General features: G+C 36.7%; 1 protein-coding gene across 2 annotated transcripts; it reads left to right on the plus strand.

The window, feature by feature from the left end:
• Positions 1-26: 26 nt before the first annotated feature.
• On the plus strand, positions 27-27,529 carry FEZ2 (fasciculation and elongation protein zeta 2). 2 transcript variants are annotated; one of them, XM_069009971.1, is made up of 9 exons: positions 27-318; positions 1,821-1,929; positions 4,990-5,106; positions 6,506-6,650; positions 9,311-9,579; positions 12,304-12,384; positions 16,864-16,939; positions 19,127-19,192; positions 25,373-27,529. In XM_069009971.1, exons 1-9 carry the CDS (start codon positions 80-82, stop codon positions 25,387-25,389), a joined length of 1,119 nt encoding a protein of 372 aa, XP_068866072.1. In that variant the 5' UTR covers positions 27-79; the 3' UTR covers positions 25,390-27,529. The 2 variants fall into 2 exon arrangements, with proteins under 2 accessions (XP_068866072.1, XP_068866073.1); XM_069009972.1 differs by lacking the exon at positions 12,304-12,384 and having other exon boundaries at positions 29-318.
• Positions 27,530-27,983: the final 454 nt, after the last annotated feature.

The raw sequence follows: 27,983 nt of genomic DNA on the forward strand, positions 1-27,983 counted from the left end.
CCCGCCCGCCGCCGTGCGCCGCCGGGAGCGCGCACCGCCGGGAGCGCGCAGCGCCGCGTCCCCAGCTGCGGCGGCGGCTATGGCGGCGGCGGCGGCCTCGCAGCGAGACCCGGGCGATTGGCAGGATTTCTCGGGATTCCAGCCCTCCGCGGGGAGCGGCCCCGAGGCCGCCCGCGACAAGAGCGGCTGGGGCGGCGGCGATCTAGGGGCGAAGCTGTCCCTCTGCTTCGAGCCCCCGCAGGCCCGGGCTGGCGGCGGCGGCGAGAGCCGTGTTCCGCTGCGGCCGCTCACGGAGCAGAGCGCGCTGCAGGACGACGAGTGAGTGCGGGCTGGGGGGCGCGGAGAGGGAGCGAACGGGAGATCTAGCCCGGCCTGAGGGGACAGCGCGGCCCAGGCAGCCCTGCCCTGCGGGAGCGCTGCCCCTGGGCCTTGCCGAGTCCAGCAGGCTGCGGGAGCGGAGCCTTTCCCCGCCCCCGGGGCTGCAGCTGGCGACTGCCGGGCCTCGGCAGAGAGGGCACGTTCGGCCTCCGCGGCGCGGGTTTGGCATGGAGCCCTCCGGCTTTATCCCCCTGACTGCCAGGGAAGCGTGAGCATCCCAGAGCTTCTTACCCCGCCGAGGTAGCGAGAAGTACTTGTTCTGAAGTGCAGTGACCGGGGTTAGTATTTGTTTAGCTTCTTGCAAAGTACCCACTGTCTCAGTGCTTGAAATTAAATGTGGAAAGTGCAGAAAGCGGGTGAATAACAAAATCGCAACTGCAACTGCGATAATTGTTTGGGTTTTTTTCCCCCTGAGCAATAGAGCCTTCCTGATCCGTGCTGCTGTACAGTTTTTAACATTGTTTTACTAGCATTTCTTTTTCTTATTTTATAGTAAATTTAGTCAGCTTATCTTCATTAAAAATACTGCAGTCTTACTTTAAGGTAACTAAATTTTATGCCATGTTCTAACAGAAGAATGAAAAAAAAGCCTGTTAGCAAAACACTGTGGTGTAAACAGGTAAGTTCAGAGTACCATGAATCACGTTGAGCAGTGATGAGGCTCTGTCTGCCCTTCTCTGTCTGCCTCGGCCTTTCCTCTGACCTCCTCTGAGCCTTAACTAGGCGACCATTCCAAACATCCACCCACAGCATAGCGCCTGGAGGCAGGGCTGGGTTGGGGACTTGAGGAAGCAGCCTGCTTACAGGGCTGCTGTGGTAAAAGTCGGAGCTGCCAGCGTAGGTCTGCATGTTCAAGCCTCAGCTCTGCATAGGCAAGCCTCCAGGACAGCCAGAGAGGATGTACACTCTAGAAACAGTAAAGACTGACTGAGGACAAGAGTGGTGGGCTGAGCTCTGCAAGAATACTTCTGGAAAAAAAAAAAAGTTCTTCCAAAATTTTAGTCTGATCTGTGTATTTTCATTATTCTGTGATAAATGGAAAGGAAGAAAAAGATTTGGCTCAGAATTTGCTACTCAGCCTCTGCTAAACAACGTTAGCAATGGAATTTATAGCTCAGCTCAAATTTCATTGAAGGAAAGGCTCATCCACCCCCAGAAAATATTTTGAGTATAGTTATATCATTAGTATGGAAGCTGTGTCTTCATTTATTGTTTTGTTTCACTGCTGTGCATACATTGTTTAAAAAGGGAAGTAAATTATGTTTATAAAAAAAAAATTCTTTTAGCTTTAAAACACTAAAAATATTGTCAGTAACTTGCTGATGAATATACAGGGAGGAAAATGTAGTTACTGATGAGATATCATTAGGAATATGTTTATTACTGATCAGTTGCTGCTTGTTTTGAGGTCTGCGTTTTTGTTCCTTTATTCCTCTCTCCAGGATTTGGAATGCTTTGACTGATAATTATGGTAATGTGATGCCAGTTGACTGGAAATCTTCCCACACCAGAGCTTTGCACTTGCCAACACTGAATCTTTCAGAAAAAGGGGTAAGTTCTGATCAACAGAAGTACCCTCTTTGGATCTTTGGTACTCAACAGGGAAATAAAACTGCTTGCATTTGTATAAAAGAATGTTGTTATTAAGTGGCTGAAAATATTTTTAGTACTTGCCATTATACATGAGAGCTTTTTAAAAATCAAAGAACCATTGATGTATGTTTGCATCTCTTTGGGTTGGAATAAGTCTGGGTTAGTTTTAGATGACTGTTCATTAGAGTCAGAGCATGATAGAAAAAAATGTGAAATGAGAAAGTGTTTCACATAAAATCTTTCTGCTGTATGATTCATTATTGAACACTGGTCTGGGTAAGGGAGGAAAAGAGGCAGGAGTACTCTGATTTAGTAAATCCAGTGAGGACTTTTCTTAACTTCATCTCATTCCGCAGTCAGATGGCTTCTTTAACAGGAAAGGTGGCCCAGGAGACACTGAAGTGCAAGAGTTTGTTTTGTTTTCCTTATTTAAGAGTTAGAATGGTTCTTTGGGGAGGGAGCAGGGAATTAACCTTCTGAGAGGTTTATAGGAAGGGTTGTCCTCTGATGATCTTAAAAATGGATTAAAACGCATCAGGAAGAAAAGCTAGGAGGAATTCCCATCTCACAAGTTTTCTGAGGAAATGAGTGGCTTATCTTTTAAACATAGTGAAGTTCAGTTATGTTGTAAAAATATATGTGTGTAACCTGAGAATCAGGTAGTGCTTTGACTTCTGCCATCCATTAGATGATCAACAGATGCTTTTTAATGTGACAGGAGCAAAGATTGTTCTGCTGAAGAGGATACTTTGGGGTTCAGCAGAGGCAGGTGCAAATTTGGAACTCTCTTGATTTGAGTCTCATGGTTATCCCTTCAGTTTGACTTCTGTTTCTTCTAATTGAGTGCTTGTTCAGATTTTTTAAGTGGTTTTTAGAGTAATTAATTCCTTACATTTCAAGTAAAAATACAATCCCCTCATGCTGTGAACTTGTGTCACGGAAAAATGGACGGGAAAACTAATGGATTTCCTGATAAGTAACTAAGTATAATATATTAAAAAAAATGTTTCATATAGTTTTTGTAAGTTATTTGCAGGAAGTTATGAAGAAAGTACATAAAAAAAGTTTAAAGTGGTGTGGCTGGATTAGAAAGAATCTTAGGTATGGTGCCAATCTTAGGTATGGTGCCAGAGAGAAAATGAGTTTATGGATTAAATGTATCTCAAGTTTTTTCAGCTTTCACTCCACATGGCATGCCTTCTGATGTGTAAAGACTGTGGGGAGTGTTTGACATACTTTTCTTCTGCTTCTTTGTGTTCAGCAGTACTGCTGGATATGTGACAGCACATATGGACGAGTTAGTATCTTGTTTTAACTTCCTTACAATGAAAACTAACAGCTAAGCAACACTTCCCTGATGCGTTTGAAACTAATAATATGCTACCAAAATTGTGCTGAAAGCATTTCTCCTCCTGGTTTAGTAGGGAAAAATGTAAGGTCAATAAGGCTGATTTGCCTGGTCTCAGTTGCTTCACGTGACAGGTCTGTGCACACTTTTATACGTCTGTGACAGTGAAAGAAGTAGCTGGGTGGAAGTGGTGTGCACAGTGGTATGAGGAGTGGGATTGTGCAATTCCTTGTTTGGTTTTTTTTTCACTAGATTACTTTTAAATATGTCATTCCCTGGTAGCAGGAGAACAGTAGGAGGCGTGGAGTGTGGCTGGGTGGAAAGCCAGGTGTTCCTTTTAGTCCAGATTACAGCTGATGCCATTTTTGGTGGTTTATTAGTCTGTATTATCAAAACATATTCTGAAAGTCTCTCAAAATGTTTCTGGAGATGTCAGGAGGGAAAGCAGATCTTCTAGATAAATTGTTATCCTTGCTTATTATATCATCATTGTTGTCATAATCCTATATTAAAAAATATTTGAGGACTGCAGACATTTAAAAAATGTCAAATGGGGGTGTATCTGTGTAGTTCGTGAAGAGAGAGTCATAGTGGAGCATTATCACTGCACAGTTATTGGAATTCAGGTTCTGGAAAAAAGTGGACATTTGACTTCATTCTGAGGGCTGAAGAAGTGCAAATTGTATGTTTTCCCCTACAGATGAGCTATTTGGGGATGTCGGTTGCAGGTTCAAAATGAATCTGAAAACTCTTAAGGTTTCTGAAGAAACAGAAAATAGGAGGAATTACAAGAAAAACAGAACTGCTACTGTGAAACCAAGGACTTTGTCCAGCCAGTCATGATGCTTGTAAATTAGCCCAAAGATCGGTTAAAGCAGTCGAGCTCAAATGTCAGAGGTTAGGGGTTGCAGCTTTGGGGGGCTTTTCTAGGTTGCAGTCTAGTAATAGAGAAAGGACAGAAACAATTTTTTAAATAAACCGGGATATATCCCTGTGTGAGAGTAAAATATGCCTGACTTAAGGAAGGGACTTAAGTCTTTTACTGTACATATATCTTCGGTTTGAAAGGATGAGTATCATTGGTATATATGTGGCAACAGTGTTATTTCTCTTTCTTTTTGACATGATCCTGAGGTATTTAACAATACATTTTTTATAATAATCTGGGGTGATACCAGTATTCTGATACTACCATTCAATATCAACTCTTTTCAACTTTTTTCCATGTCTTTTATTTTGTGACAAATTAGAACTATAAAAGCACTTAAAGTAAGAGATTTGTGTAACATTTGATGTTACAGGCAAGTTTTTCACCCCTCACAGACATTTGTCAATCTTCAGTTAAGATTTAAGTATTTATATTGAAATGACAGCCTCCCATGTAGATATCTGCATATCAGTGTGTATATGGTCTTTATATACTGTCATTATTTAAAGACATTAAAGATTGATAGCTATTTTAACTTTGTCCAGTTGCAATTTTGATTTCGTTTTCCAGGCTATTTGACAGAAAGAATTATTGATTCCATTATTATGGGCCAAGATTCAGTTTCATTCTTAAAATTCAATATTAGTTCTCCTTTTGTTTTTTGTACATGTACATGCATTTTATACACCTACATTAGGGTTGTATATATATTTATATAAATATACCTTTTCATGCTTTTTAGGTAAATGACAACTTGAACCTCGACCTGTCAGATGATGAAGAGCTGAGAGAACAGTTGGATATGCATTCTATCATTGTTTCTTGCATCAACGAAGAACCACTCTTCACAGCAGAGCAGGTAAAGTGTTCAGCAAAGACAGTGTTGTCAGTGTAGAATGTTCTTTTAGTTTGTTGCTATTTTTTGTTGTTGTTCTTGCTCTTCACTGTAGCTAAGCTTCCTGGTTGTTCTTTGTTTAGGGTTTTAAGAATGTGTGAGATGTCATTACGTCATTCAGATTTGAAAAGTGTTTCAATACTTCAGGTGAGGTTGGTAGTTCAGGGTCTTTGAAATATTTCTGTATTTCTTACCATGAATTAGTCAGGAATGCTACTAAATTAAATATTTGTGTTAAAAAGCAAAAATATTTTCAGAATCTCAGTGGTATGATAGTTTGTGGTTTTCCAGCAGGACTGTATGGCAGTTCATAACTTCACGGGGCATTGTTGTTAGCAAGAATTCTTCGAAGTTTTTGCCCAACATTAAAGCAGATCAGTGTTTCTGCTACTAAGCTTTCAAATTACTTGGTATCCAAAGGCATCAAATCCATGGGTTTACTTCAGTTATCTGGAAAATTGCTCTTCTGGGTAAGGTTTATGAGAGTCAGGTCTGTTAAGATCCTGCTTTAGTAAGCAAACACAATAATCTATTTTGTTGTTGCTTAAATGGTTACCTGTGAACTCTGACGAACATGGTTATTAATAGTATGGGAGACAGGATTGCTTGAACTGCCTCGGCTCTTTTTTACTGTGAGTTGGATCTCAGCCTTTAAACTTCTAAAAGTTGATGTGTTATTTATTCAGATGTCTAGGTAATAATTTAGCCTGTAGAAATGTGTTCATTTATGAGATGTAAAGTAAGCTATCTATGGACAAAATTTCTGCTATCATAGTTTATGTCTGGCTCAGGTCTTATGCCCAGGGATGTAAGTCAGCTTCAGATTATGGTGGATCAGTTCATAAAACTTCTCATGAACACAATAGATTTTCAGGCTGTTCGGAGGGGCTTTTTGGGTTTATAGAGGTTTTTTTGAGAGGTTTTCTTTGGGTTTTTTGTTTGTTTTCATTTTGTTGGTTTTTTTTGTTGGAGGAGGGAGGGTTGTTTGTTTTACATAGAGAAGTGTGGGGAAATAGGGGGTGGGGAAGGTAATTGATTTTTGTTGTTGTGTCTTCCTTCAACTGAATACTCAGGAAAGATACTCCAGCTCACTCTTTAATTTAGTTCTCTTAAGCAGAATCATGGGTGCCTTCATATAGAAATAACCCTGTCGTTTCAACACACTGCTTGTTACGCCATCGCCAATTTACCGTTACAAGGTGGGGTTATTCTCAGAGAGCAAGGATGGGGAGGAAATGTCAGTATGATTTTATTGAGCCTCTTCCATCCAGTCTTGGTGCTAATTTCATCCAGCCTTGCTTCAAATTGCAGGCTGTTACTCTTCATGCAGGAGGGTTTTCATAAGAGTTTTCATTTCTCAAAGGTGATTGAAGAAATAGAGGAAATGATGCAGGAATCGCCTGATCCAGAAGATGATGAAACTCCCACCCAATCAGATCGGCTCTCTATACTTTCCCAGGAAATTCAGACTCTCAAGAGATCCAGTACAAACAACAGCTATGAAGAGAGTAAGTGATATTTATTTAGTATTTTTGCTCTTATGCTTACTGAAAACAGTTTAAAGGGTAAGTTTGCCATGTGTTTGATTCATATCAAGTCCTTCTTACAAAATATCTGCATTCGAAAATATTTTCAAAATGTCCTGACAGAATAGCCTAGATTTAGAACATAAATAGAGGACTTACCTTTGTCAGCTTTCATATGACTAAGAACGAAAATAAAACTTTACAGAATTTCAATTTAAAGCAAATACTCTGCAGATTGATACAGTGGAATGAGATTCCTTCATGGGTAAAATGATAAGTTGGTTATTTTTTATTAAACTTTGTTATTTTCTGTAAAGTGTGACGTTTTCTTGATGCCAGTATACTATGTAGGATCAGCTAAAGCTCTTGAAAGCTATGCAGTAAAAAAAGCTTTACCGTACCTTTGGTACAGTTTCAGTCATTGCAACATATCTCGATAGACAGTAACACAAAAATAAGGCAACCATTTCTTTTTTCCACCACAAGGACCATGCATATTTTTCAGTCCTCCCCTTCCATTCCTCTTCAGAAAGCTTAAAAATATCCCTTGTATCTTCTACTCGAATGAAATCATCTGTGCTTCCCTGTACAAAAGCACAGGAGAAAATACATTAATAATTTAATTGTAGTAGGTTGAATTGTATGAAAAAAACCTATGAGTAATCAGTTTCATGATGAAAAATTTTGTTTAATCTGTGCATTTGTCAGCACAAATTCTAGAAGGTAGTGGGGTCACTAAGAATGTTTGACAGATGATCTTTCTACTGTGGTTCCTCTTAAAAAGTTTGGTGCTTTCTTTCCTGTAGTCTGGGTCAACAATACAAACTCTGTAGAAGATTCAGAAAACTGGCCGACCTCTTGTGGCATGACTTAGAGTTTCTGCAACATTTCAGATTTATGGAAGAGATTCCAACCATGAAAATGGTCTCTTAACTGTCTCAACACATAAATTTCAGGAATGTGAAAGCAAAATGTATTGTGTTCAGCAGGGCTTCCTGCTTTTCTGACAGTTCCATATGTCTTTAGGTTTGGAGCTAATCAAGCTTGCTTGGTATTTCATATCATATTTATTTTGCTTTGCCTCAGGAGTCCATCTGTTGCATCTTTATGGTTTAAAGGTCAGTCCCGACCAAATAATGCCTTGAGTTACTTTGGCAGATAATTTAACTTTGCTTCACCAGTTTCTCAGAATCTGCTTTCATGTCTTTCAGGTCACTATTTTATTAAGAGCTCTTGCTACCTATTTTTAGTGTGTGAAGGTGCTTCAGAATTTGTCTGCATCTCTGAAATTTTTACACATTTTTCCTAGAAACTCTCTGGCTTTTATAGGATAGATCAGAGATGCTCATTCACTTAGAATTCAGAGCAGGAAATCACTTGTATTTACTTTTTTCTGGGGTAGGAAAAGACACATATTAAGGCAGTCCAAAAATAAAGCTCTGGTTACACAAGTGAGTTCTTCAGCCTACTGTCTTAAGTTTCAGTGCATGTAGTCTTCTGTATTTGAATTCCTCTGTCTTCACTCAGCTGTATTAGCTGAGTATTTCCTATGTAGCCCTTTGAAGACTTCGATAGTGACAACTGATCTGTCATCAGTCACCACTGCAGTTGGGTAACCTGCACCCATGTTTTTGGAGCAATTGTTTCTTAGGCTGTGAAGCTGGTTCTTAAGTGTTGGGAGTCACAAGTGCTCTCTCTCTCAGTACTGTTACAGTGTTTGAACAGAGTTTAAGACCTAAGCTACCTTGAAAAACTGTGGCTCCTTGATAGAGAATTCTCTTAACAGGTTTCATTGCCTTCTCTTTAGTTAAGTAAGTGACAAGGAGCTTTCTTCAATCAATTTTCCCCGCTGTAATTTAAGAGAAAAAATTCCCATTTCAATTGCTACTTTTGATGCTTCTAAGAGCTACACTTTTTTCCAGTTTGTGGCCTTATTTGTATTTTTTAACAGTTGTCTGTAGGTGCTTTGCCTTACAAGAATTCTTGTAGACACGATATTTACTAGACTGATTCAATGAAACTAAATAATTGCAAGCATCTATGCTGTGTCCTTAAACAGATTGTACTCGTCAGTGTAATTAGGACTAGCTGTTTCTCAGGTGCCAAATAAGATTATGTTCTTTGACACAGCAACTGCTGGGACTTAACAGCTTCCTAGGTGTGTCAGACTTAAAACTGGAACAGAAAGCAGTCCTCAAAGATAGGCCCACTTTTAACCCAAGCAAGCCTCAGAACATTTGCTTGGTTGTGATTGCACTCTCTGTAACACATCACCCAATAGTTCAGAAAATATGAAAGCCTTTTACTTTAAACAGTGTGTGCAGAGGAAAGTAACAGTTAATAATTGTGTCAGAAGTTTAGCACTTACTTCAGTTTCCAGCATAAACGACCAGCACACTCTTCATATTTGCAGGTTATCTCAGATTTCTCAGAAGTAAGAAGAAAGTTTAACCATCTTTTTGTTGCTAATCTTGTCACTCTGGGATGTGTTTATTCCTTTCAGAATATTGTTTTGTTCTGTGTGGTTTTAGAACTGAATTTTTTGCTTTGAAAAATTTCAGAGTACTTTTTTTTTGTAATTCCCACAAATTTTCTCGTGCTTAAAATCTTGACATACTACTTTTTATATTAACTATTTGTAGGAGTAAAAAGATTGTCTGTTGCTGAATTAAATGAACTGCTAGAAGAAATTGAGACTGCTATTAAGGATTATTCTGAAGAACTGGTACAGCAGTTGGCTCTACGGGATGAGTTGGAGTTTGAGAAGGAAGTGAAAAACAGCTTCATTTCTGTCCTCATCGAAGTACAAAACAAACAGCGAGAACACAAAGAAACAGCAAAGAAGAAAAAGAAGCTGAAAAATGGTAGTCCTCAGAATGGCAAACAAGAAAGAGGTCATATGCCTGGAACAGTAAGAAAATTTTTATAAGTCTTTATACATTTAAATTTTTTGGGGGTTTTTTTCCCCTATGGGAAGAAGTAGTCCTAGATTATATTAAGATACCTGGTACTCCTGCTTCGATGCCTTCATTCACAAACAAGGCTTAAGCTTTTCCTATTGAGAATTTTTTTTCAAAGGGTTATATATTTTACTCTTCTCATACTCAGAAAAGACTTTTTAACTGTTTGCAAATCAGCCTGGAACTAGCATACCTTTCTTGCAAAAAATACTGTCTTTGGATTTACTGCTCTCTCTTCTATTATCAGTAGGCAAATTCATTTATCTGTTTGGTTTCAGTGAGTGAATTTTAGTATGTGTTAGTCTTGCAGGAAATTCAGTATTATTGTTGCTGTAGTTGCACAGATATTTATTGATCATGCTAATTCTCAGGTAGGAAAAAAGTGAGTTGTCTTACCCTGGATCTCCTAACCTGTGGCAGAGTTACTACATTCAACAAGAGACAGGGAGGAGGTCAACGTGTAGTAGATGTGTTCGGGGAGGAGATAATTTGTTTTATTCTTTACAGAACATAGCAACAAAAGGAAAAATGTCTTTCAAGTAGAGTTGAATAAGAGGAGTCTGAGCACAAAAGAAATTAGGTTATTAGCTTGTCAAAGCAATTTTTTCTTTCTTATCTGTCTAGTATAATTTAAAATTACTTAAGTGAGATATTAATGTTTAAATTTCTTTGTGCCTCTTATGGGATGCAGAAAATGTGGTTTTGTAGATCTTGGCTAAGTCCCAGAAAGAATGCTTCAGTTGGACATCAGAAGGTTTTGGGGTTTGCTTTTCAAATGTAAGGAATAAACATTTATAATTAAATATTAATACTTCAGGATTTATTTCTAAACTTACAAGCATAAGATACCTGTGATATAACCCAAATAGGGTTCTGATCTCATCTGTCAAATGAGAGATGTTTGTGTGTGTAGCTAAGTTTTAGTGGAACTTTAAGAAATTACATATCTGGAAAACCATACAAAATTGTCGTCCCTTTACAAGAGCACAGTCAGTAGTTTCTTTTTGCTTCTCAGTCATGGGGAAATAAAAAGGGATGTTTACCTAGAAAGAAAAATAACTACTTTGTTTTGAAACTTGAGTCTAGTAATTCATAAGCTGTTCTGGTTAGGTTAAAGTTTAGAAACTTGAATGATGCTTTCAGGTATAGCTTATATGTTCCCAGTATAAGACATTTTCATATTTGGTCACTTCAAGATACAGGTGTGTCACGTTGCTTTCTGAGAGGGATTGAACTGATTAGCTCACAAGTGAGACTGTAGCTGCATGTGTGTGATTCCTTTGAAAATAGATTTCACTGTCACCAAGGACAGGTTTGAGAGCCCTCTCACACAAAGAGCTGCAAGGTCCCTTTCTTCAGCACCCTTTTTTTCTTTTTTTCTTTTTTAAAGTGCTGAGAATGTGAACATGCAGATAGTATGTTCTAGTAGCTTTGTGAAGTCTGAGTTTCTGTTCATAAACAATGTATTAGTTGGTGATTTTGTTAACTACAATGACGTCTCATTTAAATACAAAGATTGGAAGTAGAGTTAAATTTTCATACTCTTAAGAAAATGAATTCTCCTGTAGATACTATAACTGAATATAAAAAAAAAAAAAATAGGTATTTTAATTTTTTTGTCCTTGATACAGTCTTTAGGTAAATCAGTTTCTTAGACTTGTAAACTTTTACCTCTCTCACAAGGGGAAACTGGGGAGCAGTTAAAAATAGTCAGGGCTTGAAGATACCAGTTCCTTTAAATAGGATATCTTAAAAGAGTTAAGATGGCTTTGGCAAAATTTATGTCTTTACTGACCCTGTGTGCTTTAGAAAGCAAATGAATACTGTATTCCAGCACATTTTATTCCCCTCACATAAATAAATACATTCAGATAAACATGCTGAGGTGTGGTCACCATACTGCCCTGTGTCAGCAGCTTGGCCGTTTCATTTTATGTTTTGTCACTTGCTCATTTTATATTGCATGCTAAACATCAGAACTGTTTTGATTTTTTTCTTACTTCTCCAGCAAGCACAAAGGATTACAAAGTTCAAGGAAAAAATGTGTAGTTGGATTATATACTGCTTTTTCTTGACTTGGATTCCATGTAATGGAGCTTGAAATCAATATGGGTGTGTTATTAACTGATTGTGTATATTTTATCATAATACAGAAAATGAGGAATACTAATTGTTCCTTCAGTTGTGGAAAAGGAAGCATGAAAGCATAAAAAGTTTTTAAGAGGTGGAGCTGAAAATGACTACCTCTGAACAGTGTTTCTAGTATGTGCTTAAAATCTGAAAAATTCTTGTCAGTAGTGTCTCTAAACATACATTGTTCAAACACAAATGTTAGAGGGGATTTTACTGGGAGCTGAACTTTGAAAAATGCTATTTTGTACATTTCTAAATGAAACAGCTGTAAAAGGCAAGTCTTGATTATCAGGTCTGCAGTGTGAAGGTTTTATTTAAATAAATTTTGGTGTAAAAGTACTGCTTAACTGCCATTATAAGGTTTTGCTTTTTAATTAAAAAAATTAAGTAGATGAGTGATGAAATAGAAATGTGCTGAAATACATCTTGGAGCTTGTCTTTGCCATTTGTCTTTCATAATCTTGATAAATGCTGATTAATAGTCTTCTGAACTTTTCTCTGTCCCTTTTTTTTTCTTTCTGCTATGTTTTCACTACTTTTAGCGCTTCAGCATGGAAGGGATCTCAAATGTCATACAGAATGGCTTCCGCCACACGTTTGGAAACTCGAGTGGAGAGAAACAGGTGCTGGGCTATCTTCTCCCTTTTTTTCTCATTCTTTGCCTGCACTTTTGGTAGGAGCTGAGATCTTGAAAACTGACAGTAGTTGAAGATAAATGCTGAGACAGGAAAAACCAGGACAAAATGCTGGAATCTGTGCTCCTTCCCTACCTCAGAATTGTGATCAGCTTACAGTCTCTTTCTCTCCTCAACAGCTCAAGAGAGTCAAGACTTGATACCCTGATGCACTGAGCTAATAACCCATGTTTGTTACCCCAAACTAAAAGTCTGCTTTAGCATAATGCATACTTTAGATACATTGCATGTCGATAAAAATCTAATAACTAGTCAAAGAATGTGTATCAGGTTAGATGCAGTGTTTCCCCCTTCAGCATTAGAAACTTGCATAATGAAAAAAGGTTTTGTTTTCTTTTTTCTTCGAATGTTCAGAGCCAATACATCTAAAAACAGAGTAGCACCTGGAAAATGTGTAGACCATATTCTCTTTTGCCTTTGAAAAACTGCATGATTTTAAAAGCAGCCAAATGTGTGCAATGCAGATTACCAATATAAAATACACGAGCTATAGGCAAGTCTGTGTCTTTTCATTGGCTGTTTAAATATTGAAATGTAAAGCAGAGAGCCAGCTTCAGTGGGCATCATGTAGATGTTGTATGTACCTTGGAAGCAAGATTCTTATGCCTTATTTCAAAGTAATAACTTGCCTGCTGTTTCAGATCTGTATGTATGTATTTTATTAACTGCATTTTGAATTTTAGTGAACTCCTAATGCTTACACTGTTGTTTAGTCTTCTGGCACACTTAACAAAATACTGGTATTTCACTTTATTTAATGTGTACCCACTATTTTAGTTTATGCACTTTTGTCAGAGGAGTCCATTAGAGTTATTTTTTTTCTCCGGTGAGAAGTCCATTGAGGCAATAAATTGGCTGGCAGTTTAGAAGTCAAGGCTGATTAGGCTTTTGTCTGGAAGATGAATGTTGTATCCTGCAGAGAAGTTTGGGAGGTGAAACAACTTCTCTCAAGTCATTCTGCAATCATGAGGCTGGAAATCAAAGACTTGCCCACTTCCTCAGATATATGTATGAGATTTTATTAATACATTATCCAGCTTTTGATTTTCCTCAGCTTTGGGGATCTTGAACACATGCACAGAACTTACCTAACAAGAGTTTTTATCACTCTGCATTATCACAGTACTAGTAAAGCTGTACCTGTGTGCTGGTTGTTTTTTTTCTTTGCTATCTTTACCACAAATTACAGCTTTTTATACCTGTATCTTTAGCTATTTTAAATATCATATATTTTCATAAAGTGAGCTTATTTAACTATGCCACTCCATCTATTTTTGGTTAAAAGACTTTCACTGTCTCCTATGTAGACATAAGTAGCATAATCATATGTTAAAAATAACATCGATTGAATGACTTTTGCAGTCATTTTTTGAGTTAATTTACTAATGTTGTTCTTCATGTTGATCATACTTTTCTCCTGATTTATCTTTTTCTGTATCCTTATGGTTATGGGGATTTTTTTTCCCTTTCTTTATCTTAAAGCAAATCATAGAATTAACATGAACTTAAATATAGGGTAGAAAGGTAGAAAAGATACCAGCTCTGTTCTGATTTATTCCTGGAAATCCATTTTTCTATGACATTTGTTTTCTGTTTAGGAGTTTTTTGTTTGATTAGGGTTTTTTGTCACATTACCAAACCCTGGCCCTGCTTTTGAAATACTAGTGTAATCTTCTTATTGCAACAAGTTGCAAAATTAAACAAGTATCAGATATTCAGTTCCTTAACACTGCTCTTACAATATTAGTTTGAGTGTTTTTTTCAGGGTGTCATTATAAACTCAGGTGTTTGTCATTATAAATTCAGGTGTTTTCTGCTAACAGGGAAGAGTTAGAAGTCTGGAATTTTGGTAAAAAAAAATGCAAGGACAGACAATTTTTTGTGTACCTTGAAAGCCAGAAGTTCCAGCACATAAGGTTACAACGTAAAAAAGTTTATGACAAGTTTGTACAGTTATTTCAGAACTCTTTTCCATTTTTTAATTTTAATTATATTTACCACCTTCTACTACCATCTTATAGTGGGTACTTTCCTTTTTAAAATCTTCGTCCTTTTTTCTGTGCATGTGTTTGAGGTGTAAGTGAAAATTACTTAAGGGATTTTCAAAACATAAAGAGAAACTGCCAGTGGGAACTCCCTGTTCCTATCTGATAATGCAGTCAAAAAAAAAAAAAGACATTGAAATGTTGGTAGTTCTTTCTGTGATCATATTTCTGGAAGAATCTTCAAGACAGTCATCTTCATCTTGGTTTTCAGGCATAGCAAACACTTCTCATAGGTGATGAAAAATTGGGAAGCAGTGGGAATTGCTTCTTTATCATATCATCAAATCTGCTTCAAAAATTTAGAGGTCACAGCAGATGTAACACTTGGTAATGTCAGTAAGCTACACTTCAGTCACTCCTTTCTTTTCATAATATGTTATCCTTCATACAGCGGTTCAGGAAATGAGTTTTTATAGTGCTGTTACAGAGACTGATTGTTACAGCTGCAAAGGATGAGAAGAAGGAAAGTATTTCTGGAAACTAAGAAATTGCTTTTATGGTTTTTAATTGCTATTATTAGAGAGGGAAAATGGAAAGTGAAGTTTACAGAAGAAGTGAAATAGGATTAGTTGATATTTGGTGCAGTGAAATATCCTGGTATTTTATTGTCCAGGTAAAGGGTAGAATGCCACTTAGTTCTGAAGGCTGGAAAAGACAGCCAGAAATCTGATTTCTGTGTTAGTAGATCCAATTTCATCTCTGCCATTGACAGATTAAGCAGCCTTATATCTAGCTATTGATTGTGATAATTTTATTAAGAGCACAGTTCTCTGGTGATACTTGTTGGTTACATATCCTGGAAAAGAAATTGGAAATTGATTGTTTCCTAAGAAGCATTGTATGCTTTCCTCTCCTGTGCTGAGTGGACATGAGAAAATGCCAAAAGAAAAGGGAGGGAGAAAAGCACCCCGTGTTTGCAGAAGATCTTGGGGAGGTGTCAGTACCACCTGTACAAGTGCTTAAGTGCCACTGAACTGGGTCTGTTTGGCTTTTAGGCAGATTGTGTGGTTGGGTGTGAGGTGCGTGATCGTGCTGCAAACACGGCGGTGATTACACGGCAGTGGTTACACGGCAGTTGGTTACACGGGGGTGGTTACACGGCAGTGGTTACACGGCAGTGGTTACACGGCAGTTGGTTACACGGCGGTGGTTACACGGCAGTGGTTACACGGCAGTGGTTACACGGCAGTTGGTTACACGGCGGTGATTACACGGCAGTTGGTTACACGGCAGTGGTTACACGGGGGTGGTTACATGGCGGTTGGTTACACGGCGGTGGTTACACGGCAGTGGTTACACGGCGGTGGTTACACGGCGGTTGGTTACACGGCAGTGGTTACACGGCAGTTGGTTACACGGCGGTGGTTGCACGGCGGTGGTTACACGGCAGTTGGTTACAGCTGCGTGTGGCAGCCCTCAGTCTCCTTGTGCAAAGTGCAGCTCTCCTTCCACCAGAGGCTGAGTTACACGGGACTCTCACTGAAGGGCTGTTACCAGGAGAGGAGGAGACCTTGTACCTTGTTTGTAATGTGTTTGCTGCTTGTTGCTTGGAGAGCTGCGTACATGTCGAGCCGAATGAGACATTGAGGGTTACTTTGCCTACTGCCTTGTAGCTGTTAACCCAGAATAAAGTTCCTGTTTAATTCTTAAAAATTGACTTGAGGGAAATTCTGGGAAGCTTTTCCATTGCGAAAAATCCCAGCTATTTTAGTACTTTTGAAATTCTGGCCTCTTTAAGGAGAATATGCATTCATATAGGCTGCAAAGTAAGATGTTGCCTAAAATGGGTGTAATAAAAGACCAACAGGGTTACATCAAGAATTTGAAAATTAATCTTAGTTGCACTGCAGGTATGAAATTCTTGAAAGATTTAAGAAATTTTTGTGGGGTTTTTTAAAAGCAGACAAGAATTAAAGATTTCAGTAAATAGAATTAAAAGGAGTGGGTTTGAAACAATCTGTTAGCACACGTAACTGTTAAAACTGATAATTTAGATCAAATTCCAAATTCTGGGGTATTAAGTTTCATTAGGCTTGCCTTGTTCTTTTTGGTTGGAAGTGTATAGCAGCAGAAGGTGAAAGCCATCTGTTTTCATTTTCACCTAACTGTGGGGCAGCATAATTTTCTCTGCAGAGAGGACAGTTAGCTGCATGACTTCTGGTGGCCACATAATTTGGAAAAAAACATAAAAGCTGTTTTCTGTGATAAAGGCTCTGAGATAGGAGAGGTAAAATCTTAATCTATTCTGAAAGATGATTATTTATGGCTAGCAATTTCAATTGATACAATTTTTACAAAACAAAATGCAAGCAACAATGTTGCATGAAAGAACTGCCAAGTAACTTTGTTTTTCGTTTGACAGTATTTAACAACCGTCATTCCTTATGAGAAGAAAAATGGACCCCCGTCTGTTGAAGATCTTCAAACATTAACCAAAAGTGAGCATATGAAATTCCACTGATCCTTTCTCCTTTTTGTATTTTTTCTCAGTTTTGTATTTCCAGTTGCTCAAAGCCAATGAATCCATCCAGTTCTCTCTTCCCCCTTACCCTATGGCATGTATGTAAAAATGCATGATTTTAACCATGCATTTTGGCCAGCTTGTGTTCTGAGCCTTCATGGTAGGTTTGTTTCCTAGCTGTTCTCTGAAACCCTGAAGGCCAGAAACTGGCATGTATCAGGAAATAAGTGTTCTCACATTTTGATGTTGGCTGCATATCGTACAGTTTGGTCTTACAGTGCCTGATAAATCCTAGTTTTACATTTGCTGTGCTTTATTGAGGTTATTGTAATGACTTTGACAAAATGGAGTGGATGTCAAGATACTTAGGACTAGTTCCATAATGATTGCACTTGACTGCCTTTAAAATAGCCTGTTTCTCTCTGTGGTTTTCATGGAGGGGTTTTGTTCTTAATAAATGTTGATAATTAGGAATTCCAAACCAGAGTTTTGTCAATGCTTTGACTTCCCCATTCTTCACACCTTTTTTAGCCCAGATCCTCAAAATTATTTGAAGTTATAAATCTTCTAGTTGTTTGATTTCATTGGGATTTTTTAATTCTTATTTGCAAGAAATCAAAGTTGTATTTTTAAAAAAATTACTTAAGGTGATTTAATATAACAGAGTATCTCTAGGAGTCAATAGCATCTCCTCCATTGGATGTTTATAGGAACAGTTTGAAAATAGATGGTAGAATGCATTTGATCAGGTCTCAGTGGAGATTCTCACTATGTCTTAAGGGGATTTTCAGCAACAGTTCCATGGTCCCACAGGTGGCTGAGGGGTGGTAAATTGGTTGGCTCATTGGTTGTTTCCTGGAAAGAGAAAATAAATATTATATAAATTCAAGAGTAAATTAAATGTTTAAGTAGGAATTAAAGTTCCCTTTATTTTTCTATAGCCTTAGGTGTTAATTCACACTTACTTTATGACAAAGAATTTCTCATTTTATGTTTATTCTTGCAAAGAAATTTTTTCCTCTGGCCGTATTTAAATTTCACTTGACACTATTAAGCATGGATAAAAGCCTCTTAAAAACATTTTGTGTTGTTTGATGGTTTATTAACAAAATGTCTGACACAAATGCATTGTAAAGAGTATTAACAGTATTGATTTCTGTGGGCTGGTTGGAACTTGACCCTCTGACTCAGTTGCAGACTTGTGACTCCCTGTCTCTGCTGTTGTTAAGGCAGACAGTGAAGCAGGTGTTTAGGGTTGCCCAGTTGGTTTCTCTTTCAAAGCTGTGATTTATTCCATAGTTATGAACACTAATGTCTTACTTCAACATGAAAATTGAAATAAAATACTTGTTATAATTTGAGTTTAGAGTCTCATATGAGGAATTTGGAGTTCATTAAATATTGCTTTTCAGTATAATTTTGTATTTTTGATTCTGTCCATCATGTCCTGAGTGCTTTATAAAGAACAGTCATGGTTTTTCTTCATGTAGACAGGCTTATATGTGTCCAGTCAAGCTTGTCCATGTGTCTTCCTTCTTCAGAAATCTGAAAGATGGACAAGATCTATCCATGTATGTCACAAAAATGGCATTTTTGCGTTATTCTAAGTTAATGCCAAATTCAGTCATGTATTCAAGATTTTTCTAAGCTACAGCAGGTAACATTCACCATTTCAGGGAGGAAAATAAGCACCACTAATATTTCCATAGAATCATTCACAGCATTGTTCCATTATTTGAAGTAATGATCAAAGATAATTAAGAAATGCAGCATGCTTTTCTGGCCTGAGATTGCCAGCCCGTTAATATTTGTTAGCATACTTTAGTTTTGGATGTTGTGACTTTCTTTAGGTGAGAATTTTTTATAGGGAAGAGGAGCTTCTTCTTGTTGTTGCTGTTGTTATGACTGATGGCATTTTACTGTAATAATTAACCACATGAAATGGGACTCTTGCATCCATGAACTGTGGAGCTGGGTGAGAATTACACAAGTGAAAGGTGGAGGGGATGTGATGTGTCCCGTATCTTCCCATATTTCAGTTAAGAGATTTCTTTCATCTGGTAATAATATCTCTATGAGTACTTGGAAATGCTCCATGCTATTTCTTTTAAGTGTTGTGTTTAATTTATGACTAAATATCTGATTTATTTTTTTCATACTTTAGTTCTTCATGCCATGAAAGAGGATAGCGAAAAAGTGCCAAGCTTGTTAACAGACTATATTTTAAAGGGTGAGTATGCTTCTTAGCAGGGATTTTATTTGCTTCTAAATTAATACATATAAGGTATTAGTACATAAAAGGTGTTTTTGAAAATAGTGATCGTACAGCATTCATGAATTATGTTGCCTTGCAATCAAACACAGCTCTCATTTATGTTCTGTTTTGTCCAAGCTTTCTGAGCGTACAGTTCATAAATAAAACATGTTTGTTTGTGGTAGTAAAATATAACAAACTGCTTAATGGCATCAGCAGGAGCAAAGAAGTCTGGCTTATGAAGTGAAATGGGTATAGTTAAAATCTTCCATTGTACGGTTTTTTAAGTATTGGAACTCAAACTGCCCATGGTAATAATGCATTTGCTATGCAGAGTGCTTACAGCTTCATTTCAAGTGTTACCTTCTGATCAATAGTAAAAAGTATTTATTTTACTTATTATACCTTCTTAGGATTTTATTTCAGAAGTTTTTATGTGAATCATTTATTCTCCAGTCTTATGCATTGATTATGTTAATAGAATGTCAGACATAGAAAAACACTGCTTGCTTTAGCTTTAAGGAGTTGTTCCAGATAGTTTCCATGTTGTTAAATTATCTTTAAATGTTTTTCGTCTGACTTCATTTTTGCCTAGATCTTGCTAATGCTTATGTTCTTACTTAATTCTTGGTATATGATACAATTTTCTTAAGTGTTTAAAGTTTAGCAAATGCATCAAACTCCCAAGATCTGAACAAATAGCTGTACAGAAGGATGATGGTTGCCTTTTTGTTTGCTGCCAAAATGTTCATAATATTCTGCTTTTCAGATGCTGCAAAAGTTTTTCTCTTCTTTTGGTATCATGCATTGCAAGTCTCATCTTTTTTTCAATTACGCTATCATTTGACTTAACTCACTCCATATGATTTTTAAAGGGTTTTGTATTTCTTACACAGACTTACAGTCACTCTCGTAATCTCATCTCACAGATATTTGGAACTACTTTCAGGTTTAAATGATGGATGACATACAGTGTGCTGTCACTTCAGAAAAGCTGAAAAAAGCCATTTAGTGTTCTGGAAGCTCCAACAGACTTCATGTTGAAAGAGACCCGTTTCTAAGTTTTGTGCAGGGTTGAAAAAATGTCACATACAATAAGAATGCAGAGATCCTTTCAGTTCATTCCTTTGATTTTTCCATTGTTACTCTTTCTAAAAATTCTTCCTAAATTAGACAGATTTGTTTGCTTGTGAGCTATGTAGGAACATGGTCAAGGTTTTTTCAGTGGTGATGGCACTAAACTGTAGTTTTGTGAAGCAGAATCTTTGACCCAAGAAGATGAACTGTTGTCAGTAATTAAAACTATTTGCTCTTCTTAATACATCTGGTAGTAAGTGACTGGATTTAACAGTGCTCTTCACAGTGTCTGCTCTTATTTTTAGATGTTAGCTATCCAGAAGAACTTTCAGATTACTGGGATATTGAGAAGAAACTGGCATCTTAGGGAAATGGAGAAATCTTCTTTATAAGCAAAGAAAGCTTATAAAAGCAGATGACCTGAACATATGAGAGGATGACCTAGTAAGCTTCAATTGAAGTGCCTTCCTGCCTTTTGCATGCTTGTTACTTAAAAATCACGAGGGATGTTCTACTAGTTAGATGCAACAATTACAAAAACATCATCCATCGAGTGTCTTGGGTCAAACACTGCTGTCTTTAAATTGTGAAACACAAATTGTGGGAACATGAAGAGTAATCACCCACATCACTCATAGTGAAAGGAAAAGGCAATTTCCCCTCAGCTACCACTTCCTTAGTGAACAGAATCAAGCCTTTCTTTATCCTCTGTGGGTTTGTGTGCCCAGTGGCAGGGAGTTGTGAGCACAGAATTCTACTTTTCCTTTCAGTGTAGCCTTAACTAAACTTTATATGCTATGCTGACATTATGTTAAATATTTATAACTCAGCTGACAGTGTCACCCTGTAGTGTAGATTTATTCTATGGCACAGGCAAAGTCTTCCAATTGTTTCTGAAGTTGTAACCTATTGCTCTTTTTCTGCTGCTAAAACTTCTGGCCTGAAATTCCAGCAAGGCTTTCATGGCACAAAATACTCCCAGCCATCTGTCTATTGTCTAGACATTATTTTTAAAGTTAGTTAAAAGGAGATTGGTTGAATTCTTTGCAACCACTTAGGTCAATGTTCAGGTGAGCTTTCATACCTGAAATTCTAACCTAATTCTTAAATTCCAAAACAAAAGGAGTGACCTACTTTTTGAGGATTCTGCTCTCTTCACTGTAAAGATTAAAAATGTCTTGGCAAGGTAAAAATCTTTGAGATTTAGGGTTTGAATTTTTTTTCTGAAAGAAGTTCTGGGCCCAGTGATAATAATCCATATGGTATGGTGGTAATTGTATTCATTTTACACTGAATGGATTTTACTGCTTTTTCTTAAGCTTTAATCAGACATGAAATTTTGAAATGTGTGAATTATATCACCAAAGGTACTTGGTTCTGTTAAAATCTGTTAAGTACATGTTCCTTTGAGGATCATTTTTTTCCAATCTTACAACAACAAAAAAAAGCAGACAGTAAATGACGTGACATTAGGATATGTGTAGCTTTATGGGAAATCCAGTTTGGCATCTGACTGCGCTGGTAAAACCTTTTTTTCAAACTTTATATTCTGTTTTACGGAGCAGAAAAAGAAACTTACAAACAAGCTCTTAATTATTTTTTAAAGCAGCACTGTCTTGCTCTTCTGTGGTATGTAAAAAATCAGAATATGCAGTCTTATATGGGTGTTATGGCTGTCCACAGAATGATTAATAGACTTGCCCAGATATGGGTGGGCACTGTTGAAAAGTTGCTTTAATTGTTCAGAAGCAAGAACTGAAGAAAAAATGTCAGGAAAAAGATTATTCCCAAAGTACTGTTGGTACAATGTAAAGGAACAAATAAAAGAAGAATGCTGTGAACATGGAAAGGTAAATGGAAACATAAGATTGAGCATAAGTGTTGATGTAACAAGAAATCTTACCACATTACTGGTGTTCTGAAGATAGTGAAATAAGTTTATATTTTCTCTGAATTCCAACATGTTTTGTAGAATTCACTATCTTGAATAACTTGAACTAAATGCCAAAATAATTCTGAAATTTGGATCATGTGGGAAGACACACACACAGACCCCTCTGTGTTGTCTAATACTCACTATCTTCATTTAATAATGATTGAGGAAAGTTGCTTGGACAAGAGCAGGAACTTGAAGGACAGTTCTGCAGCCAGATCTGCTATTGACCGTCTGTGTTACCATGGATCATTCTTGCACTTTAGTTTTCATAACCAGCTAATCTTTCTGAAATGCTGGAAGTAGAAATCCTCAAAACCTGGTGTGGGCAAATCCTGTGTAATAAAGATATTAAAAAGAACAGCTCAGTGCATTTCATGTTAGGGGAAAAAAACACTCTATATGCATTTCTCAATAGGATTATGAGTTTTGAAAATATTCCTAGTGCTTGCTTTCTTTAAAGCATCTTCTTTCCCCAATTTCTACTGCCCCTTGTGTCCCCCCAAATGTTAAAAATATCATCATTTTCCTTGTCATGCTTAAGTCCCTCTTCCCAGGGGTGTTTAGCTTTCCCCTGGATCTTTTCTGTAGGAAGTATCTCCTTAAAGGTAAGTATCCCAAAGCCAGACTAAGTACAAACCCTGTGAAGAGTCTGGTACAGTGTAGCAGCTTACCTTCTCTTGTTCATGTTGCTCTTACTGCAGCCTAATTATTTTCAAGGGGATGTTTTTCCTTTTGTGAGGTTCTGTTTGTTTTTACTTTTCAGTGAACATTTCTATCCTGAACTTAACAATAATGAAAGGGAATTAGTGATTTGCTTTGCAAGTGAACTGTAGTTCTTCTCCCACTAGCATATAAGTTACATTATATTTTATAGATTTAGACCTTAAAATGGATGGTAACATGAAATTGATCAGCATTTGCAATTGTGCTTAGTTTTTTCTGGATGTATTTTAATATATCAATATTGTTATTATATTTTATCACTAGGAGTCATGAAGGAGAAACTGGGATTTGAAAAAGGGTAGGGGAATGAATTACTGACAGGGAAAGAAATACCAAACCAAGACTGAAATTCTTTACCTTAGCAAGCACGCTTCTGGACTGAAGCTGGCAGCTTTGTAAGGTCACAGTATTTAAATGCTGTTTGTGCTCATCTTTCTATTGACCTTTTATGATGGTTGAACAAATACAATGTGCTTTGAAAACACTGTGCTTATGTCCATTGAAAGACCTAAATAAACCAAGTTTCTTGTGCACAAGTTGGGCTGTAAAGCAGATGGAGGTACTTGTGTCATACCTTGTAGCTGCATTGGTTTTAGGTGTTGCAACAGTAATAGGTACCATATCCTTTAATGAAAGTGTGTTTGTATGGACTGCACATTGAATTTTTACTTTCTTTTTAAAGAAGCTTTCAGTCTTTCTTTGTTGCATGTATAATGTAATGACTTTCTTCATTATGATTAATTTGCTGAGTACAATAATGCAAGTAGTATATTTTACAAATTATAGAAATTAGTATTTATATTGATAGTATTATATATATTATATATAGTGTAGTTGCACCTGTAATCTTTGCAGTATGGCAAGTTTAGGTTGCTTTCTGAAGAAAATCCCTCTGTGCAATTGTTTTTGTCTTCAATCTCACAAATAATAATTGCCAATTTCAACCCCACAGGACAGAAACAAGTATTGTGGGAGTAACAGAAATACTGTAGGGAGCAGCATCTAGGTAGGAGAAGGACTGAAACTGCTCTTTGTATTGAGCTGGCAGCTGTTGCCTTGAAAAGCCAACATCTGCCTGGTCTGATGTATTCACCTACTTGAATGCACATGCAGGGGCTCCTGTCTGTTTGGGGCCATGAGAACATGGGAGTGCCTGCTGGGATGGAGTTCACAGCAGGTTTAAAGTAGAAGCTGAGGACAGCATTGTGGGAAGGGGAATCATCTTGTTTTATTGCTATATGGGTAGTGAAGAATATCTGACAAAATCTTCTGGAAGCAAGAGTTCCTTAATTTAGCTACTTCCAGAACAAATCGATGATATATATGAAATGTTAACCAGTGTGTACACAGAATTAAGGTGTTAGGGTAGGTTGTCTGGTATCACGTCTAGACATGTTATTTCAAGATTAGTACTTTTGTACTTCCAGTTTTTACAAAATGTGAAGATTTAGCTTCATGTACAAGGACAATTTTTACCTAACTGTTGTATAAAATATATAAGTATGTACTTATAGCTGAAATGATTGCCTTTGAAATCAGATGTGTTATTACAGTAAACTGTTATAAGATGTATTTACTGCTAAGATGTATTTTTTCCAGTTGTCCTCAAACAGTAATTGTGACAGAGTGCTAAAAATAATATGCTATACATTACTAGTTAGTAAAATGCATGAAATGTCTAGTATTGTTTTCTTCTTTTTTTCTGAATGTAGATGTCGTGGAAGCAGAATAATTGTCCATCTTTCACCTTGCTATTTCATAACTGATCTTTCAAGTAAAAACTTAAAATATTTTTTTTGTTTTAACGAAGCAAGAATTTGCACCTTGTTCTATTTTTAAATTATGCAAATATTTCAGATAATGAGAACATTTTATTTTCTTGCCTTTGAAGTTTTTGTTTAATTGTTACACCTGACTTCTTTATTTGCTTTTGTGTTGTGCTAGCATTGGTTTGAAAGCTGGATTGCTCTGAGGTTTGTGTCTTACACTGAAACAGGAATGAGAAACACATGAAGGACATGTCTTATCTTCCCACTGTGTGATTCTAGTACACACACCAGAATTAGAAAGTAGAGTTAGAATCCCAAATTGTCAGTGCATATTTTTAAAATATAACTGCATGCATCACCTGTTATTTAATGTTTTGTTTTCAGATATAACACTTTAAAAAGCACTATTTAAGACATGACCTTTAGTTAACTCATTTCTGGATAATATTAGTTAAAGATAGTGGGTTGTGTCACTTCCTTAACTTTTGAGAGAGGCTGAAAACTTAGTTGCCAGTTTCAGTTGATTACTAGATTTTACTGTGTTACTAATAGGGTAGAATCCAACATTTAAATATTTTAGTATATACATTACATTTTTATGCAGACCAGCTTCACTGATATTTATCTATGTGTATTTGTGGTTTTTTGCAGTTCTGTGTCCTACATGAAGAGGGCTGCCTTTCAGAATTAGCCATGCTCCTTTCTGTGATGAGAAGCTTTCCTTGGATATAACTCATATTATGTTTTCATTTGGCACTATACCTAAAGCAGTATTCATTTACCTCCTCTGTGTGTGTGGATTTTCTGATTATACAGTAAGTCGACTGGGCATGACAACTCATCCAGTTTAACTTAATAGTGCAATGAACTGGAGCAGGGAACAAGCATTGTACAGTTTTACTTGCATTGTTCTGACTTTTTAAAGTCTATTTTTACATTGTATAGCATGTAGTAAATCCTCCTGCACATTTTGTTGTTGGAAGGAAAAGTAAACTTTGAATAGTGTAAATAAAATAAGCCTCATTTTAAGGAATCAGTATTTAAAAGCATCCTTAGTTCCTAAACAAAGTTAAAAAAACGATTTTAGTCAGACTTGGAATTTAAGATTCAAGTGAGTTCTCCAGGACACTCCAGGAAGGTGATTCTGAAAGTCAGCAATCAACACTGCTTTGGATATGGTAACCTTGAACTATACAAGATTTGTTCATAGATGAACAAATCCAGATTTCCTGGTTTGACATAAGTAATTGTGTGTTACTTGTTCTTGGTATTAACACAAACATCTGACTTACGTAGTATTTCATGTTTGGTTTTATTTTAATTATTAATGTTCATGTGGCTTAGATATTCTCCCGTATTGCTGCTATAATTTTACTGGTTTTAAAAAGTGTTTGATCTTAATGAAAATGCTTCAATATATAAACATTTTAAAAGGCAGTATCTTTTTAAAAATACATGTACAGTTTGAAAAACTTGCACCTGACTTCCAAGCTAGTATTATATTGAGATGTTTGGTTTTGTGTATCTCTGAATTTTACTACAAATCTCTCTTGTAAATTGTATGCACTGTCTCCTCTGTGATGATGTAGCCGCATTGAAACAGATGAGAATGTATTTTACAAATCCTGTAAATGAAACGTACCCCATAATCTCAACTTTAAATACTTGTCACAAGTAATTTTGCCAGTCTAAAAGATGAGATTGAAATGTAAGGAGTACTAATTTAAAAAAAAAAAACAAAAAAAAAAAAAACAACAAAAAAACCCCCACTTTTTTCTAGTTTGAGTTCCTATTGATTCTTCATCCAGATACATATACTGAATATCTGAAGGCATTGGAATATAAGGTTCTAAAGAGACAAACATGTTTTCTTCAGTTTTTTCCATCTAAAGTCTTCAGGGGTTCTGTTAAAGAGAAATTTGATCCTGAATACCTTGAATCATCCTTAATGTTCAGCTTTATCGTCATCACCAAATACCATTTTGATCAGTAAAACAACATGGTTTGAAAATAGTCCTCATAATGCATTTTTTTTGTTCTAAAGGCCTCAATATTTTTGTCTTCTGTGCCTTTTTCAGCTTAAAATTCTTTTTCTCCTCCCTCTCCCCCACTTGACCACCAATGGATACTTTCCAGCCTGCTCAGGAATAAATAGATCCTCTCCATAAGTGTGTCATATATGAAGAAGTTTTTTTGTTGCTTTATTTGAATTCATTTGTGGTTTCTCTAAAAAGAAGGCTGCCATTTATTTCTGTAGCTGGTGTGTTATACATTCATTATGGCATGCTTTTTGTACAGAAATTCTTGATGTTGACTGTTGATACCTGGAAATGGGCAAAGGGGATGACCCTGCTTTATTTTAAAAAAGGTGCACATGTGAAACCCACCGTGTCTCTGTGTGAGATTATTCAGAGGTGCTTCAATCTCCTGATGAGGCTTGAAGTGACAAGATGGAACAAAATAAATAACAATTAAGAGAAGAAAAAAAAAAAAGGACAACAACAGAAAAACTTCTGTCAAAGTTTGTGTTACTTGTAACAAATCTTGTATGACTTAAAGTCACAAACTACTAAAAGTAATGAAACTGGAAATAAAGACCAGAAACAGCTTTAGTGAGCTAAGCATCTGCTTGGGAATTTCATGCCTCTCATCAGACTAAACAAGATTTCAGTATGAAAAGTACCTGTTTACCTTGTATGCATAAACAACAGCTGCCAAATGTGGCAAGTATTATATGTATACCTATATATGTACATTTAAAAAAACAGATCTCAAAACATTTGAATAAAAAGAACCATGTAAATCTGCTTTTCTGCTGAGTTCTATGTACTTTGTAGTCTCTACTATGCATCCTTTTCTTCCTGATCCATTATTGAATCTTGCATTCTTTCAGGGAAATGGATTTCATTCTTCTTTTTAGTTTTAGCATGTGACAGTTGTAAATGGCCACCCAAAAAAAACCTGACAGATACCTGAGCAGAGATTTGGTGAAAATCAGTTCTCATTTTGATATGAAGAGTGCTGGAAGCGAAGTTGCCCTAAAGTCATTGAGTTTTAAGGTACTTAATTTATTTGTACCACTTGCTTTACTTCTTTGTCTGCTTTTATCTAACCCTTTTTCTGTGTTTCAGCTCTTTTGTCTGAAGTTTACTTGCTTCATGGATAGGGTAGAATTTTGAGTCAGGGACTATGTGGCCAGGATGTCAGAGGTAGTCAAGAGTCCTAAAATTGTGTGGTTTTGGTTAAGGGAAAAAACTTGAAA

Source organism: Aphelocoma coerulescens, chromosome 3, assembly GCF_041296385.1.
Source record: "Aphelocoma coerulescens isolate FSJ_1873_10779 chromosome 3, UR_Acoe_1.0, whole genome shotgun sequence".
Taxonomy (NCBI): domain Eukaryota; kingdom Metazoa; phylum Chordata; class Aves; order Passeriformes; family Corvidae; genus Aphelocoma; species Aphelocoma coerulescens.